At 39.0% G+C, this 19,833-nt stretch overlaps 2 protein-coding genes across 2 annotated transcripts in view; both read right to left on the reverse strand.

Annotated features, from left to right (window-relative positions):
- The window catches only part of LOC139148120 (reticulocyte-binding protein homolog 2a-like), a 581,355-nt gene extending 572,628 nt beyond the window's left edge, over nt 1–8,727 (reverse strand). Inside the window, exon 1 of the mRNA XM_070719422.1 lies at nt 6,955–8,727. Within this exon, the coding sequence (XP_070575523.1) occupies nt 6,955–8,050 (1,096 nt within the window). The 5' untranslated portion in view covers nt 8,051–8,727. The remainder of the gene's footprint in view (nt 1–6,954) is intronic.
- LOC139148115 (sodium-dependent multivitamin transporter-like) overlaps nt 1–14,020 on the reverse strand; it is a 31,392-nt gene extending 17,372 nt beyond the window's left edge. Inside the window, exon 1 of the mRNA XM_070719413.1 lies at nt 13,896–14,020. The gene's annotated coding sequence lies outside the window, so the exon portion shown is untranslated. The remainder of the gene's footprint in view (nt 1–13,895) is intronic.
- Nucleotides 14,021–19,833: the final 5,813 nt, after the last annotated feature.

A 19,833-nucleotide genomic window follows, 5' to 3' on the forward strand; every position in this document is an offset into this window, starting at 1 on the left:
CGAGCAGTTGATAATGTTGTTCGACTTATTGAAAGATGTCTAAAACGGTCGACCATAGACAACTTCCAACTTGTTTGCGTACACTGTATAGAAAAACCCTGGGTCAGGGGTTAATTGTGGACTACTTTTAACCCCAGTATGGCAAGCATTGACCTGCGATCAGACCACACTGCTAACTGCTATCTAGGCCGCTGTAAGCATCCGCGTGTAAAAAAATAAACCACACGAAGTGAAAGTCGAGAGCGCAGTGTTGCTGTTTCGGGATTCCCTATTGCCGATGCCGTTTGCTCAGTTACATTTTGACGGTCAGTTTTTCATCGAGATCTTGACGGCCAATCCTGCTCTTAGATACACCATTCTTTGCTGCTACAGAGCACATTTTATAATGGCCATTTCAAATGCCTACAAGCTGCAAGAAGCCGACGACAAGGCCTATAGTGGCGGATTCTTTTCGTCTCGTTTGTACCTCCATGTAGACTTTCCCAAAGCCCGTGGGCCACAGGCATTCTGTTGAGTGGGTAGTTTGTAAAAGTGTAGTTTATGCTACGTTCCGACGTTCTTTTCTGCAGGTGTAAAACAGACTTATCCGGCCTGCAAAGAAAACTGCCCGTTCTGGTCGAAAAATAAACACGAATCCTACAGTCAGTTATCTCGTTCGACGCGGAAGACTATCTACTGTCCAAAAGACACTCTCATGTCACGATAAAATGAAAACTTTAGGAGAAATCTACCGTGCTTTGACAAACTAGGCATTTCTGGCGTCCACCGTTGCAATAACGCAACTCATTATCATAATGGAACGCCGTCCGCATCGCTGATTAGTACGTGAGCAACGCCATCAACAGCACCAGACTGAGATTCACCACTTTCTATGTGCGGACACCGTCCATTATGAAAATCAGTTGCGGTATTACACCGGTGGCCACCAGAAACGCCGATGTTGTTGAGCAGTAAACTCTCAAACTTTTACAACACATGTTTGGCCTACCCATTGAGGAGGCTCATTTTAAAAGTCATTATCATCAGCGGATTGTGTACTTTAAATGCATCTTTTTAATGATGCCATAGCATTTGTCCCGAGTTACATGTACGTTGAAGGCGTGCCGTTACAGGTACTGTTCCAAATTAGGCTGGATATAGCGCTTGCGTCTTACGTATTGGCATCGCCTTGAATGAACACGGTCTATGCCGATGTAAAATCAAATCTGATTGTCTCCCACCTACAAAGAGAGACTTTAACGGGACTTTTTATGGCAGTAGTCCATATCTAGGGAAGCGACTATCAGCACTGAGCAAGCAAAGGTGAAAGCGTCGCTATCTCTACAACTGATTCTAATCAGATTGCTAAACTTTTAAACTAACGCCGTATTCACGAACATCTCTGGAGGAGGGAGACGGGAGAATCTAAGAAAAAGTTTTTGAAGTTAAGTTTCCCCTCCCAACAAACTAAAAAGCATTCAAAAGCCCCCTCCTCTGACTTGCTTTAATTTAGAAATTACCCGTCCAACTAAAACTGGCTTGATTTTGAAATCATTATCATCAACGGATGTGAGTTAATTACTGTAAATGCATCTTTTAATGTTGCCATAGCATGTGTATTGGGGGTGTATTTTCTCTTTCAAGTGACGACTTCGTTGTTTTGACACATTTTCTCTTACAGCCTATACAAGAAAAGTTCGTGTTGTAAAATAGAAAAAAGCAGCGATCACATAAAAATGTTTGGAAATAGGATGACGTCCCCCACCTGTCACGAAAACTAAATTTACGTAATTGTATACAAAGGATATTAGCTGTAACTTTTGGCCAATTTTTCAGTTTGTGTCCTGATGTGTATTAATTGCAGTTTCCTGTTCTACGCCCTTAGGTTACAGCACAACAAAACATTCTGTTTGGCAAAATACTCTGTATATGTGTAAAGACGTTTTCATTGTAATTGATGACAAATGAAATTTTAATCCGGACTTAAATTCAATTTTATACAATAACAATGCTGACTGTACGCATACGGCTGTGTTGATAAGTTCAAACCGGACTTGCATCACGCTCCAGGGATGAGAACAAGAAACTGCAGCAGATACACAAAGCCAAACCACCAAAAATTAGCCAAAAGTTAAAGCTATAAATGGAAAACTTAATACATATTCCATATCAATCAGAGACAGATTCGTTTCGAGTCCCTCCCTTAAGTACCAAAATCCTTTCAAATGCCCAAAACACTCTTTTAATATTTTTCAAATCCCTCACCCTGTCAATTCTCCAACTAACCACCTCCATAAAGGTGTTTGTTAATGCACCGTTACTCAAGCTATGTCTTGCAGCTTCTGTTGGTTTGAGTATACTCCCTTGTGTTCAAATGTTAGAATATTCAAATAATTCGTTTCGAGTCCCTTCTTTAAGTAAAAAAAATCTCTTCAAATTCGTTTTCAAATTCGTAATTCCATTGAGAACAGAGAACTCTACTTTGCCTGCATTGACAAGAAAAATCACACTATGTATATATATATATATATATATATATATATATATATATATATATATATATATATATATATATTATATCAAATATATAAATATATTTATATATATATGTGTGTGTGTGTGTGTGTGTGTGTGTGGTGTGTGTGTGTAAAGAGAGACAGAGAGAGAGGGGGAGGGAGAGAGGGAGAGAAGGAGAGAGAGAGTTTGGTCAATGTCGCGTCGTCTTCTCGTGATGATTGATACAGGGTGATTTAATGTTATCCGTTTTTCTTTGCAGTGCTCGACTAGTCTACATGTTTCTACATGTCGCTTTGCCGTGTGTTTTTCAATTGTTGTGAGTCGCATGAGTAGATGCACCCTGTGCTGGGGTCCCTACAGCTATTCTGGTTGGATAAAAAGTCATCGAAGTCAAACTCACCATGTAAAAATCAGAAAAAAGAAACTCGTCCACAAAACCCCACCAGCATCACTATAGCTATGGACTCGGACCCACGCCTATGTGCACTCGTGTGATACAACACAACGAAGTCTCATTTTGAGAAAGACTGCATCGATTATCGGTTATTGAAATCTAAACTTTATGCATAATCAATATAGTCTAAGCTTTAGCAAGGCACTTTACTCATCATTGCTCTCACCTAATAGGCAATGCCTGTTGGACGAATAACAAACTGAACCTTTTCCGTCGTTTTTCTAAGGGACTGGTCAGTTTCTTTGGGGCGTTGGACTAATTTTTGCGGACGACAAAAAGTGGCTGACCCCCGCCGCCTATTCCACACACACAGATATATATATATATATATATATATATATATATATTGTTACGTGCAGAGAAACGAACAAAAGGGTGAACTCAGCAGTTAACGTTTAAACAAAATTTATTACGAAAATAAAACTAATTGCTAAGTCAGGGATAGAGTACAAGCTTTAAAGTGTACAGACTACTTATCTCAGCTGGGACGGCAAAGCTCCAGTCTCAGAGTTGTAACAGTCAGTCGGATGAATGAACAGTCCTTTGGCTTGCAGGCTTGAAGCTGCACAAAGTCCACAGTATAAATCCAGCGTTGACAGTGAAGGTCTTGAAAGTCTTGAGAATGACTACTGCTGGAGTTTATAGTAACACACAAGAGACACGATCCCAAAAGTCTGACTGGAAGCTGTGCACGTCCCTTTTATAAAGGCATATAAGAACAATCTAGAACTTTTATTGACATGCTAATTACTGTTCTAAATTATCTCCCTTACACAACTAATCAACTTTCCAGAACATTCCAAACATGACTAATTGAATTCAAGGTTGTGAGGTCATTAAGGGCAGTGACCTTGAGAATGTTCTAGACTAATTGAACTCAGGTCATGATGAGTGTGGGGGGAATGACCTACATAACACACCCCCTCTTCAAAAAAGAAAATTTTTCAATGAAAAATCTTTCTTTTACAAATGTAATCTTAAAAGTGTGAACAACAATAAGTTCTAAATACGAGAGAGACAGTCTGCAATTAAATTGTCTCTGCCTTTGATATGTCTAATGTCAAGATTAAACTCCTGTAACATTAAACTCCATCTTAGCAATCTCTGATTTTTGCCTTTAAATTTCTGCAGAAAAACAAGAGGGTTGTGATCAATATAAACCACTATTGGCTGATTTGAAGAAGTAACATAAACTTCAAAATGCTGTAAAGCTAATATCAAAGATAAACACTCTTTTTCAATTGTAGAGTAGTTTCTCTGGGATTTGTTAAATTTGTGTGAAAAGTAGCAAACAGGATGTCCCATGACTATCTTCTTGCAATTTGTTGTTGGAAAACTTGAAATGGCACTGAATTTGGCATAAAGTATGCACGGCAAAGTCCGGTTATTTTTACTGAGTTCGATAAAGTCATTGTTCGGCAAATACTTGGCTTCCTCCTGGAGATATTCCGCTTTCGCAGGATTCAGTCCGTCTGGATGTTGTTCCACTGGATTACTGTCGCAGACATCTTCGTTGTGGTAGATGATGTTTGTCCTCGTTGGAACATCTTGAAACAGGTGTTTATATTCTTGGAGCAGTTCTTTCACCTGTTGTTGTTGTTCTGGCTGGAGGTGTGCCAACTTTGTAGACTCCAGCTTCTCCAGGATTTCTGAGTTCTGAAGCTTGACTGAGCCCAGCTTTGAGTGTAGAGTATTTTCACTCAAGTCAGTTTCAGTATCACTATCTTCATAATGGCCAGAACTGACTGTACTGACAGGCTGAGTTATAGTAGGATTATCCCTATCCAAATATGGCTTAAGCATATTTATGTGACATAGCTGTTTTTGTTTTCGCCTGTCAGGTGTTATTATGATGTAATTTAAATCACTCAATTTCTTATCGATTAGATATGGCCCAAAGTAACGAGCATGGAGTGGTTTGCCAGGAATTGGAAGTAGAACAAGAACTTTTTGACCTGGTTCAAACTTCCGTTTTGAGGTGCTTTTATCATATTTGATTTTCATTGACTGCTGAGATGACTCAAGATTTTCTCTGGCTAATTCACATGCTTTAGAGAGTTTCGTACGAAAATCTGACACATATTGCAAAATATTCAGACAATCATCATCGTCTGATAGGAATTTCTCTTTAACTAGCTTAAGTGGGCCACGGACTGTATGTCCAAATACAAGCTCAAATGGGCTAAAACCAAGAGACTCTTGAATTGACTCTCTAACAGCAAAGAGCAGAAAATGAATTCCTTCATCCCACTGCTTCTCTGTGTCAAAACAGTAGGTCCTAATCATGTTTTTCAAAGTTTGATGAAATCGCTCAAGAGCACCCTGACTTTCTGGATGATAGGCGGATGACCTATACTGTTTAATGCCTAGCTGATCCATTACTTGTTGAAAAATACCAGACATAAAGTTGGAGCCTTGATCGGACTGGACACATTTAGGGAGGCCAAATAAAGTGAAAAATTTGACTAAAGCTCTCACTATAGTCTTTGTCTTTATATTTCTCAGTGGTATGGCTTCTGGGAACCGAGTTGATGTACACATTATTGTCAACATGTACTCATTTCCTGATCTTGTTTTTGGTAGGGGCCCAACACAGTCTATTAGTATCCTACTAAATGGTTCTTGAAATGCAGGAATTGGCTGTAAAGGGCCTTTGGAATGGTCTGATTTGGCTTTCCTACCATTTGACATGTGTGACAAGTTTTACAGAAATGTGCTACATCCTGCCTGAGATTAGGCCAATAAAAGTGACTGAGAATTTTGTGATAAGTTTTCCTTACTCCCAAATGACCAGCCCAGGGGTTTCATGGGCCAGGCGCAATATTTCAGCACGATAGGGCTTGGAACCACAATTTGATGTTTTATAGCCCAATCGTCATCAACCAAAACGTCTGGAGGTCTCCATTTACGCATGAGAATACCAGATTTTGTATAATAGGAAACAGAGCTATCTGAAGTTTTACCTTCATCATCTACCCTGTCAAACAAAGACAAAATATCTGGGTCTTTGTGTTGTTCTGCAATGAGATTTGATCTAGAAAATGTCTGACTTTGGTCAGCAGAAGTTTTACTGGAAGTTTCAAATCCACGAGGGATAACGAAATGATCCGTGTCAAACACCTGACTGAGAAAGGTGTCATTTAAGTCAACATCTGTGACATTATTTTTGAGAGTATTTTGATTCTCTGAAGTTTTCTTTGACATGGCTCGAGTAATGGCACATGAAGGAAATAAATCGGGTATCTCTTGTTCAATTGGCTCTGGATCCTGATCTAAACTAGGATTATCAGTCACAAGTGGATTAGTAATGACCTTGTCCCAGCAAGGTCGTTTCCAAGAAGAAGGTGAATCCCTTCAAAAGGCAAAAAAGGCCTAATACCTAAAGTCACAGGTCCAGAAACAAAGTCTGAAGACAAATAGACATTATGGAGAGGAACAGGAATGAAGTCATTGCAATCTACCCCCTTAATAAGAACTTTAGAACCTGAAAATGACTTTTCAGAAAACGGCAGGGTATCTGCCAACAAAAGAGACTGGGAAGCCCCGGTATCTCTTAGAATTTTGACAGGGGTAGCAGAAGAAAAATCACTAGAAAGTGATATAAAACCATTATGAATAAATGGTTCGAAAATACCCATAATGCTATCTTGAGAAGAATTGACCTTGACCTCATTAATTGGGATAAGAGGGATTAACCTCAGAAAATGTGTTGCACACATTATTAGACTCTAATTGAGTTGATGAAGAAATAAAGCCGGTGGGCTTAGATCCACTTTGACCACTTTGACCTTCACGTTTTCTTTTCAATTTGAAACAATCTGACATTAAATGGCCGTCTTTCTTGCAATAATTACAAGAAAGTGTACCGAACTGTTTGTCAGAAGGAGATTGAGACTTGGGATCTGATGATGTGGAAGTGTTACTTGAATTTTGTGAACTGTTTTCATTTGATTTCCTACTCTCCTTTGAAAAATTCTTGGATGAAAAGGAGGAGTTAAATTTACCTGCATTGTTTCTGTAGGAAAAGGACTGGGATGGTTTGCTGAGAAATGAAGATTTGTGGGTCAATGAATAATCATCAGCCAAACGTGCAGCAACCTCTAATGTATCTGCCTTTTGTTCATTGATAAACGTCTTGATGTCACTCCGGATGCACCTTTTAAATTCCTCAATCAAAACAAGCTGTCGTAATTTGTCATAATTCTGACTGACCTTTTCAGAAGAGCACCAACGATCAAACAGTTGTTCTTTTGTTCGAGCAAATTCAACATAAGTTTGATCCTTCACCTTCTCACAATCCCTAAATTTCTGACGGTAAGCTTCAGGCACCAACTCATAGCCCTTGAGAATTAATTCCTTCACAGAATCATAATCTGAAGCCTGCTCTACTGACAATTGAATGTAAATTTCTCTGGCTTTACCCACCAAAGCACTCTGCAAAAGCATAGACCAGGACTCCTTAGGCCAATTCAGACTCTGAGCAATTTTCTCAAAATGAAGGAAATATTTATCAACATCCTTTTCTTGGAAAGGGGGAACTAACCTGAAATGCTTAGTGATGTCAAACTTGTCTGAAGGGAAGAATTTTCCTGACTTTCTAAGCTCTAAACGTCTCATTTCTAACTGCAGTCGGTGTTCTGCTAATTCTCTTTCCTTTTCTTTTTCCTCTCTTTCTTTCTCCCTTTGTCTTTCTTCCATTTGCAATTCTTTTTCTTTCATTTCCAATTCCCTCTCTTTCTGTCTTTCTTCCATTTCTAATCTTTCCTGCCTATCTTTCTCTCTCTGTCTTTCTTCCATTTGTAATTCTTTCTCTCTCATTTGTAATTCTAGTTTCTTGATCTCCAAATTTGTCTGCATTTCTAATTCTAATTTTCTGAGTTCAGAGGTAGACTCGGGCTCATAATCTTTTAAGGCAGACTCCTCAAAATGGCCTGATTTAACTAAATGTTTTGCAATCTTGAACTGTATTTCTCGCTTGCGCATAGATCGTTTAACTTCTACCTTAAGGAAATTGGCCAGTGTTATGAGGTCGTCTTTTCTGAGGGAATCAAATGTGTCCTGATCAAGGTCATCCATTTCCTCTGGTTTAAATTCCGCCATGATTAAATTTCGCTGAGTTCACAGTATACAGTAGTTTTGAAAAGGCTGTCAAAATGTTGTCAAACGGCTCAAAATATTCGTATCCCGGACGAGCCCCCAATTTGTTACGTGCAGAGAAGACGAACAAAAGGGTGAACTCAGCAGTTAACGTTTAAACAAAATTTATTACGAAAATAAAACTAATTGCTAAGTCAGGGATAGAGTACAAGCTTTAAAGTGTACAGACTACTTATCTCAGCTGGGACGGCAAAGCTCCAGTCTCAGAGTTGTAACAGTCAGTCGGATGAATGAACAGTCCTTTGGCTTGCAGGCTTGAAGCTGCACAAAGTCCACAGTATAAATCCAGCGTTGACAGTGAAGGTCTTGAAAAGTCTTGAGAATGACTACTGCTGGAGTTTATAGTAACACACAAGAGACACGATCCCAAAAGTCTGACTGGAAGCTGTGCACGTCCCTTTTATAAAGGCATATAAGAACAATCTAGAACTTTTATTGACATGCTAATTACTGTTCTAAAATTATCTCCCTTACACAACTAATCACTTTCCAGAACATTCCAAACATGACTAATTGAATTCAAGGTTGTGAGGTCATTAAGGGCAGTGACCTTGAGAATGTTCTAGACTAATTGAACTCAGGTCATGATGAGTGTGGGGGAATGACCTACATAACAATATATATATATATATATTATATATATAATATATATATATATATATATATATATATATATTATGAGGTTATTACGAAAATACCGCAAAGGATGCACGAGGACATTGGCGCAGCGTATCGCCCGACGCGAAGCGGAGGGCGATGCGAGGCGCCAATGTCCGAGTGCATCCTTTGCGGTATTTTCGTAATAACCTTATTATTATACATCTTACATTCCTGATCAGGGCATCAAAATGTCGGAGTAGTGACTGTTTTCGTGCAATGTCAACAATTTTTCTTCCGATTTTATCGCGCCAGTGTGGAACACTACTCGGACGCGCGTCTGCAAGTTTTGGAGTGTGTGCACTACACACATACGTACGTACAGAGCGCGCGCGAGACTTGTTCTGGCACTCGTCCAAGGGGTCCCTTGAAACCGTTCTACAATGAACGCGCAGATACAGCCGCAGGGAATGGGGCGCCTTGAAACCATGCCGTACGGAACGGGCGCGAGTTCCGTACGGCTTTTTTAGCGCACGCTAAATTCTATTGTTCTCGATGGTAGATGTATAATAATATATATATATATATATATATATATATATATATATATATATATATATATATATATATATATATATATATATTAGTCTATTTTAAACATTCAATCATTCTGTGTTTTAGTGAATTTTTTTTGACATGTCAGTTGTAAGATCGGAATTTCAAAGTTTCAATTTTCAATTTCAGCTGTGAATATATTTATTTATTTATTTCGAACTCCAACACAGATATGATACAGTTAAAAACCATATACATCCGCACTTACAGGAGGATTTTAGTAAAAAATACAAATAACATGATGTTACAGGACAAGAAAGCAAGTTAAAACAAATGACATGCACAACAAGGATAAAGTAAAAATTCAAAAGCAAATGCTTTTAGCTTTTCTTTTAAAACTCGAAACAGGAATGTTAAAAATTGATAGACATTGATAAAAACTATTATATAGCTTTGGAATGCGATTAAAAAGTGAATTGCTAGTAAATTTAACTCTACCACCAGGTTCATGAAATGTCCGTTTCTGTCTAGTTGATCGCCCAGGAATGTGTAAATTAAAAATTGGTTGGCATTCAAGAAGGGTATTAATTGATTTGTGAAGAAAAACAAGGTCAAAATAAGTGCGCCGTTTAGACAGCATTGGTAAATTAAACATAACACACATATCATCATATGAATAATCATCAAACCTTACATTTACAAGATAACACAAATATTTAACAAAGTTACGCTGTACAGCTTCCAGTTTGTCTGAGTACACTTTGTCAATACTATTCCAAACAACTGATGCATACTCGAGTTTAGTTCTAATGAATGTTTTGTAAACCACGAGCAATGCATCCACTGACAACCGTTTGCCAAACCTTTTTAGCATGCCAAGTAGTCTTCGAGCATCAGTGACAATTGAAACAACGTGAGTTGAAAAAGTTAACTTTGTGTCTAGTGTCACGCCTAGGTCACTGTAACTATAAACAGTCTTCAAATTGTGAGCATCAATATTATAATCCCTCTCAATTGGCAATCTTTTCAATGAAAGACGAAGTACTACACATTTGTCATAATTAAGGTGCATTTTCCATTTCTCAGACCATGTGGACAAGTAATTGATATCTTCTTGTAACATTGAACAGTCATTCACACTACGTATTATCTTAAACAACTTCAGATCGTCTGCAAAGCCTAAGGAGCCACATTTAAAATTACCAAATATATCATTTAAATAAAGAATGAAACACAGTGGTCCCAGTTGTGCCCCCTGCGGAACCCCGGACTTAACTAAGACAGGGTCTGATCTACACCCTTTAACATTAACTACCTGGGATCTATTAGTTAGGTAGCTACTAAACCAGTCAAGGAGGGCGTCTTGTATTGATATGTTGTGCTGGGCATTATATTTCAAACTTTCTATGCATAACCAGATGTCAAGAACTGTTGTACATAAATGGATGTCAACCGCTAACATCAAAGATAGAACATCAGTAGATCATAAACTTCATTTGGTAATTAGACTGTTGTCTATCATACAATTACTTCTCCTGAGAAGCCATAGAGAGCCATTTTAAAGGTTGCAGCCAAATCTGATGTGCACAGTGTATGGAGAGCCATGACTGCCTTAAGTGGTCATATGATGTTGTGCTGGGCATTCAATATGTTGTGCTGGGCATTCAATATAGTGTGCTGGAGATTCAATATATTGTGCTGGACATTCAATATGTTCGATAGGTTGTGCTAGGCATTCAATATATTGTGCTGGGCATTCAATATGTTGTGCTGGGCATTCAATATGTTGTGCTGGGCATTCAATATATTGTGCTGGAGATTCAATATATTGTGCTGGACATTCAATATGTTCGATAGGTTGTGCTAGGCATTCAATATGTTGTGCTGGGCATTCAATATGTTGTGCTGGGCATTCAATATATTGTGCTGGGCATTCAATATGTTGTGCTGGGCATTCAATATGTTGTGCTGGGCATTCAATATGTTGTGCTGGGCATTCAATATATTGTGCTGGGCATTCAATATGTTGTGCTGGGCATTCAATATGTTGTGCTGGGCATTCAATATATTGTGCAGTGCATTTGATATCTTGTCCTTGGAATTCAATATAGTCCTCGGCATTTTATACGTTGTCCTGGGCATTTGATATGTTGGTTATATAATGGTGATTACTTGTATACCAATGATGCACGGACATGTGTTATTTTTAGGTGTTCTTAGTATTATATTCATGCTTGTTTAAGTTGGGGGGGGCAATGTCATCATATCTTTTCCCCTGTAAAAAGGGGGTGGGGGTCACAAGTTATGGTCCTGAAAGGGGAGGTCTATCTACTTTGTTTTACACACTGCCGCACAATACGGCACGCTAGGTATAAAATGTGAAAACAAGAACTACTAAAAGTCAAAGTATGGTGAAAAAACAACAAGAAAAAAGTACTCAAATAGAGCAAGTTCAGGAGGGCTTTCTCGTGACATCAATCACAGACTGTGCATCGGGTAAATGTTGAATGAACGTGGTCGATTAGCCATAGTACCGGGACATAGGAGCTTTGGCACACAGAATGAGTCAAAATGAAGTCGTGTAAAGGCTGTATTAGTCAAGGGATTTGTAATTTCCAATGCGTTCTAAAATATCATTAATTGTAGTAATCAGTTGTTACTGGTGAGACAAGCTTGTAGGTAATTAAATAGGAAACTGACAGTTAAGTGTGAAAAGAGTTTTTATACTGTTTATTATATTTGTCTTTGGGAACCTACCGCTTGTAAAGCAATATTTGGAACAAGTGTTTAAATTTTAGGAACAGAGTAGGTAATATATACTACAACCTTATCAATAATGTACTTTGACTTTAACAGTTCTTGTTTTCACATTTTATACCAAGCGTGCCCTATTGTGCGGCAGTGTGTAAAACAGTAGAGTAGTGAGGTCAAACTGCACAGGCCAGTGGAAATTTGAGTGTGTTGTGTCATTTTTCCAGGGGAGCTAAGTGAGAGCTGATATTGGTATTTTATTGCTTAGTAAACCGCTCAGTTTCTAAAGGGAGGGGGTAAGTTTGCGTCGATAGCTTTCAAAAGAAGACAGACCTCCTTTCAGGACAAAAACTTGTGACCCCTCCTTTTATGACAGGCGAAAAGATATGATGACATTGCCCACCCCCAAGTTAAACAAGCATGAATAGAATACTAATAACCCTTAGAAATAACACATGTCCATACTGTTACATCATGGGTATACAAGTAATTACCATTATATAACCAACATATCAAATGCGCAGCACAATATATTGAATGCCCAGCACAATATATTGAATGCCCAGCACAATATATCGAATGCCCAGCACAACATATTGAATGCCCAGCACAACATGATATTAGAGCCTTTAAGTCAGTCACGGCTTTCCATAACAGTGTCTGAGACGTTGAAACCACAAAAGCACAGCTTTTTCTGCCTTTTGTTGGCTATCATTTTATTCATAAAATCACCCTTTTACTTGAAAACATAAAGGAAAACAGCCCTATCGTTGAGAACGAAAAATATCTGATCATTTCTCTCATTCTAAAATATGTCACTGTATAAAATGTATTGTGAAATATTAATGCATGTTGCTTTCTTATAGATACTGAATTCTCATAGAGAAAACAGAAAAGAATCAGGATTTGTCATGCTTTTCATATGAACTCCAGATTTCATCATGAATAGTACACTTTGCAAGACAGACTTTCAATTTGCAAACATCAAGTTATCTCTGACATATATCTCTGATATATGAAAGTACCGCTACCGAAGAGCGCGCTGAAAAATATGTTTGGCATTTTAAAATTACTTACGTGCCCGAAGGGCGAGCCGTAAAATGTAACTAATATATGATGAAATTTGTTGCTTGTACGATGTATTTCAGGCAAGTATGAGCCCGTATTGATATTCAAGAACTCACTGACACCTCCCCTTATTGGACATTTCAAAAACATAACCCCCCCCCCCCATCACAACAAGCAAAAATGGGGTGACCCCATGGTCAGCCTGAGGGGGGTCGGTGGATACATGTATCCACCGACCCCCCCACCCTCAGGCTGAAGAAACTGACCAGTCCCTAACCTCAAAAAACATTACACAACTACAAAATATTAAAAATCTAAGAACATGAAGGTGAGAAAGAGCATGAATTGTTCTGAAAAAATCTGACACTGATAACATAAGCTGTGTCTGGGAACTCTGATTGCTTCAGCTGTTTACAGTGTCCAATGATAAGCTACATGTAACCTTCTCGAGCGCTGCAAAACTAACGGAAACCTAATCAAATTCTCTTTGTGACCTTTCAAAACGCTTGACCTAGCTTGACATGATCTTGAAATGAAGTGCTCATGCTTTTAGCTTAATACGGTATCCTTGACTTTTTTCGGTCAATTTGTTCAGCTGTTTTGAAAGTGGTAAGCAAATCGCTAATGGCCCAAAATATTTCCAGGCCCTTTTTGTCCTCATCGTCCTGTAATCTCCATGGCCCCTTTCCATTGTTTCGTTGCATATTGTATAAATGGGGATCCCGGCAGACGAGAATATTTATCTGGTGTTCAACGTACACAACAAAAAAGGGGTTCAAGATTCACGTCAGCGTCTGACGGTGTATGCAACACTCACCTTCAGATGAAATTCAATATTACTGATACCGTAGCCCCTTTACAGAAGTATCCTTATCAGGTAGGCATGGCAGACCGTTATGCAAACACCTCCTGCATCAACAGCCTTGCTGTGATTGTGTAACTGTATCAGTCGATTAGGGGTAGACTATTTGATATTTTGGGGTGGAGGAGCTTAGAAGAGTGGGGTGAATTCTAAGAAACTGATTTGAATAAAACATCAAGCAAGACAAACAGCGGGAAATATAAAAACACAAAACACTGCAAGCAGACACGAAGTAAAATAATGCAGCGACAGTCACCTCCTGTCATTACAAATATATCGGCGAATTCTGAGTTTAAACCCTGAAACCGGTTTCAATCGACTCGATTTTGCCTCTTAGAACAAATTTAACCAGTGATTGCGACTTTGTAACACATCGAATCCAGAACGGCCGTCCTTTGCAATCACTTTACCCTGTATCAGTGATTGAAAATATTGTTTGAGTTAGGGGTCAGCTTTGGGCTGCTGTACATTTCTCTCCCTGGGCACTATTTATATTATTTTATCAAATTTTCGTCTTTGGGAAAAACATTCCCACCAACTAGCAGAGCGGTTGCGCAGAAAACTCCTGTGGTGACGAAGAAAGTTAAGGAAAAATTGTCAGAATTGACCAAGCCTGAGAAAATAATTCCACGTAGAGCAGGGGCATTAATGACATATGGTCCCTCCTCACTATTCCGCGCCCCTCCCAAAGCAGGGCCCCTTCGCTTGATATTAAATGGTTCATCCCTGAGCAGAGCGTTCGACGAATAGTTGACCCTGAATCCATAGAAAATGGTCAGGACGCCCGTATTGTGCAATATAATCATTTAACTGTGTCGTTAAATCCGACTCGAGACAGGCTGTATAATATGAAATCAATTCAGGTGGAAAAAAAATCAATATCATTCAAAAGTAAATGAATAATTTACGAGGTCAAAATTGAAAAGTACATAATTGCACTTGAAACCATTGTTCATTTATGCTAGTGCCATGTGTCAGGACTTGCTTGCTACATCCGTCGAAGTTGACTTTGAATCCCGGACAATAGACTAGACGGCTGCTTTGTGTAATGTGTGATGTAAGGGGTCGTTAATCCCCGGGGCGCTAAATGCCAATCAATAATCAAGAACCAATTAATTAGTGTGAATGACAGCAGCCAAGGAACGTAGTCGAAAGTTGTACAGTACAGTGTATTCAGACGAAATACGGTACTGGTGGTATTTTGCCCTATGACAAAAGTGTGTACTAGTTGGCAGTCTGTCCATAACGATATCTGAACAACTAAAACACACAACTCTTATACTTCTATTGAAAAAAAAACTATGGTCGAACATAACGCATGGTATATTTTATTTTTGATGTGTTGTACCTAAGACTGTCATTTTTGTTCGCGCAGGTGTTTTTGAACATGCGCATTGGGGAAAAAACATGTCATGTGTCGAGGACTTTGATATGGTTTATGCACAGCAAATTAAGAAAGTATTTTTTTGGCATTGAAAACAGACAAAGTCACTCGAGAAAAAGGAAACATTGTCACTTTTTTTTCTCAGTCAATCCATGATCAGGATGACTCGCGAAGCGCACTAAGTCCAACTACGTCGTTACATGGAGATATAAAGAAAGAAATGCCTCCATGGTCGTTAGACATCGACACGCTGGCTTGATTCCTCAATGGCGAAAAATGTTTAGACTTGGTTGTGAATTCCATGTAGTTCATTAATAAGAGTTTTGTAATGTTAAAAGCTCACACGCTTTGTAGACCCCCATAAAGAACAGGTTACGGTGACAACAACGAGGCCCATTCATCACAAACCAAATGGAACTAATCGCGAGGCGCTTGGCGGGTGGGAGTAGTTTCGTCTGAAAAGAAAGTAAGTTTGTATTATAGAAATTAAAATCGTTTGGGATTGTCCATTTCTGTTATATAACACTGACCTTCAGGACAAGAACTAAATATGTATCGGAGTCCCACGGTCCCTAGGAGACGGGAGTTGACGAAAGTAACCGAAAACTAACAGAAGCCTACTATTTGAGTTGCACCTGAGCTTGTGCGACGCAAACAGGCCCAAAAGACGTCTCTGTGGTGAAAAGTGCCGCCAACGAAGCTGTTTGTGCAAAACAGTGTTCGTGTGCAGTTTTTCAGCGGGCGGGCAAATTTAAAAAAATATTCGGTGAGCCGGGAGAAAAAAGTCAATATTTACTGTGAGCGAGGAAGAAATTTCTCTGAAAAGTGCCACTAGTAACTCACTCTATGTTGAAACTTTTTGCTCTGTAGTATCTGAGAAAATCCTACTTTCAGGACCAAACGTTGTGTAAACGTTGTGCAGATACAATAAAGCATTTTAACCAGATTGGTACTTGTGTGTGTGTATATATATATATATATATATATATATATATATATATATATATATATATATATATATATATATATATATATATATATTATATATATATGCAGTTAGGTGAGAAACTGATACATACAACGTCCTCTAGACAGTCTTGAAGATTAGCCCAATAATAGCAGTCCAAAAGCTCTTGTCATTGGGTTGGGAAACTAGAAATTCACAAAGGGTGCAAAAAGACCAACTGTGTCACCTTCGTCATTGGCTCGCCTAAACCCGCCACTGGAACAATGCAATTCGTGGCTGGTATGATGCATTTTATTTGATAATGAGCCCGTATCTTCATTCAAAAATACACTGACTACCCTAATGAGATTTTCAAAAACCATGACAACCCGAATAACTAAAACGAAAACAAAGTGTGACCGCCCATGGATCCACGCCTACCTAGCTCCAAGGCCGAAGCTATACTGACTAGTCCACTTGGTAAGCCGGGAATCGGATAGAGAGCGGGGCCATATATCACTAGTTCAATGACTTTTAAGTTCGGGCAAAATATACGGCAAGGTACATGGAGGAAACTTGCTATTTTTTTCTTGACATCATAATCAAAAATTAAAACTATAGATTATGGATTAACCGGAAAGTGGAGCAAGAGAACTGCAAGGACATCGTTTCCATTTGCATAAAGCCAAATCACGGCCCCTTGCCCGGGGGCCCTTGTAACGGCACACACTCCAATGGCACTTTTCAGAGTGAGCTACAATGCCATGTTTCGTATGAAAAGTTACATTTCAGAGTAAATTACTAAGCGACGGTATGATGAAAATACAGGAGGTCTTAAATATTTGAATGGCTCAGACGTAGTATGTGTACTTATAGTGTGGGTGTGAGGGTTGTCATGTGTTTGAATTTGAAGAAAGACTATGGGTACAACCTAATTACAGTCTAACACGCACACACATACATATATGTATATATATATATATATATATATATATATATATATATATATATAGAGAGAGAGAGAGAGAGAGAGAGAGAGAGAGAGAGAGAGAGAGAGAGAGAGAGAGAGACTCTGAAGTAACATCGTGTGTAATGAACGACTGTTACAAATGTCAGCCCTCATAGTACATGTGTAGTGGCTGATTAAGACTTTAAAACTGAAGCTTAGCTTGAATTCCTGCAGGTTATCGTTCGAAAGAAAATCATTTGTCAGACTGTATGAAGAAAAATTAGTGATGAAAATACTTGATAATATACTTATCACAAGCACTGATGAGAAAACAGTGCTGGGTCTTTTGTATGGAGACAGATGCACTATACGCTTTATCTTGAAATCTAGCATGGAGACACCCCTTTTTGATTATAGATTTTACATTGTCTTCTCATTTCAGGTCTTTTGTGAACATTCCAAGAAAATTGCTGTGATGTGCTCTTGCATTTCTGCGTGCAAATCAATGGAACCGGCTGTAGTCCGCGCCTCTTTCTTATATTTATTTTCTCTCATAAAGCCAACAGCACTGACATAAATGAAAAAATAACTGATGTGAATGTATATCTATTCAAGTTCAAACGCATCGTGGTAGTGAGCGCATCGAAATTGAAAGACTTAAAGTTTTGCTCACAAACTTTCGCGTGGAGAAACTACAAAATATTTCCGTTCGAAGAAAAAAATCGGGAGTCATTACGCGTTAATTCTGGTACCAGAGAAACAACTCACCCAATATTGCTAGACACTTGAAATTCAAAATGGCCGCCATCCCCGTGTTACCTCTTTAAGGAGAAATTACAATTTTTCATTTCCACAAAATTTGCCGGTGAAAAATCTTATTTACAGCGTGACCTTCAAAATGAGCCCCCCCTCCCCCTCACACACACAAGCGGGAGACCCAAGTATTGTGAAAAATTGAGAGTCAGTATGTCTACCCCCAACGTGCATTTTACCTTGAATTCTGAGCTACTCAATTGTGAACTTTTCCTTCTTAACGACGTCCTGGTGGTTAATAACCGTTCAACTACCGTGTGAAAAGTGACTCAAGGCCATGGATTTCACAACAACTTCTATCCTTCAATAAAAGGTTCTCAAAGGAGCTTTCCACTCTGATTTCTGATTGTTCGTTCGTCCTCGTTCTTTCTTTAATGAACCCTCTTTCTTGGCTGCACATAACGTCTTAAAGTACTGTTTGCATATCGTCTTTCTCAGTCAGCTCCTTGGTCTTTCCATAGTCACGAAAATCGAGCCCCTGGGTTGGTTTGATTGTCAATGGGTTCAACCCAGAATTCGCATGGAGCTCGGTACAAACAAGACCATTTTGCACAAACGTACATGGGAACACTTGCACACGACGTCGACATTGCAAAGTGTCACATGGGTTTGTTTGTATATCGCCACCACGTGATCTCTTGTTCGTATTTAGTCAATAGAGCTCCTGCATGGCCTTTGTTTAAGGGCCATTGTTGGGTGATTTTAGACAATATCTGTTGCTAATTGTGCTGTGTTGTGTTGTGTTGTGTTGTGTCGTATGTTACCCATTCTCTTTTTATCTCTCCACTCTTTTCTGCAATTAACTTTGTTTTATCCTTTGAAATTTGCCCTTACATCTATCCAATGAGCCCCGATATTCTTAGCGATTATATTCTTATCAAGTCCATTTTCGTCGTTTGTTCTTACTTCTATTACTCAGTGTTTAGGGCTGAGCCAATTACGGCCTTTAATCCTTGCCATAAATTCTCTTGCTCAGACTCTCCTTTCATGCATTTTCGGACCTGGTTCCTTACTTCTACTTGAAACTTTGTAGCTGTGAGTGATCTTCGACCGGCATTGTTCCAATCTCATTCTCTTCTCCGTTACTAGAGTTTCTCATCACTGCATTGTTGGTGCATTTTCCTCCAGCTTCATCACTGAAGTCCCCTATGATAATAATGATGACAATTTCTGTCTTACCGACGCCCTCTATACATGTAGCCCTGTAGACGCTCAGAGAGGATCTTCATTTTTTTCTTACTGCAGGTTAGTGCAGTCTTGAATCACAGAGGCGTTCATGGTATCCATCTGTCCATGAATGCTGGCGTTGATGATCTCTCATTGACTGTGCCATACACACTAATACATCGGGCAATGTGAGAGTTCGCTTGAAAAGTAACCCGCACCCGTTCTCGAGGTCTTTGCCCAATGAACACGGTTGCTCAATGTGGTAAAGTGTCATGTGCGTTATGTGCATATCATAATATGCATGGCTTCTTGTAATATGCATATATTTATTTGCGGGGTCTGCGGCCAGAATGTCTAATTATCCGTGGTTGTTCTAACGTTTCACGTAAAAATGTTTAGTGCTCTTTTCCAGAGACTTGACATATTTGGCTCTAAAGAACACTTTAATCTCAATCACGTCCTATACAGATTATCATGTAGAATCAATATTGATGAGATACATGGCGAAATCCGCCCTCCCTTCCCAACTGAGTAGCAGGCCCTGGTCTAACTTTCCAGTGTCATACTACCGCTTCAATTGTTTGAAATTCATCGTTTCGTTGTACAAGGTAGGAGAATAATGATGTCGGTGGTT

The sequence above is a fragment of the Ptychodera flava genome, chromosome 13, assembly GCF_041260155.1.
Source record: "Ptychodera flava strain L36383 chromosome 13, AS_Pfla_20210202, whole genome shotgun sequence".
Taxonomy (NCBI): domain Eukaryota; kingdom Metazoa; phylum Hemichordata; class Enteropneusta; family Ptychoderidae; genus Ptychodera; species Ptychodera flava.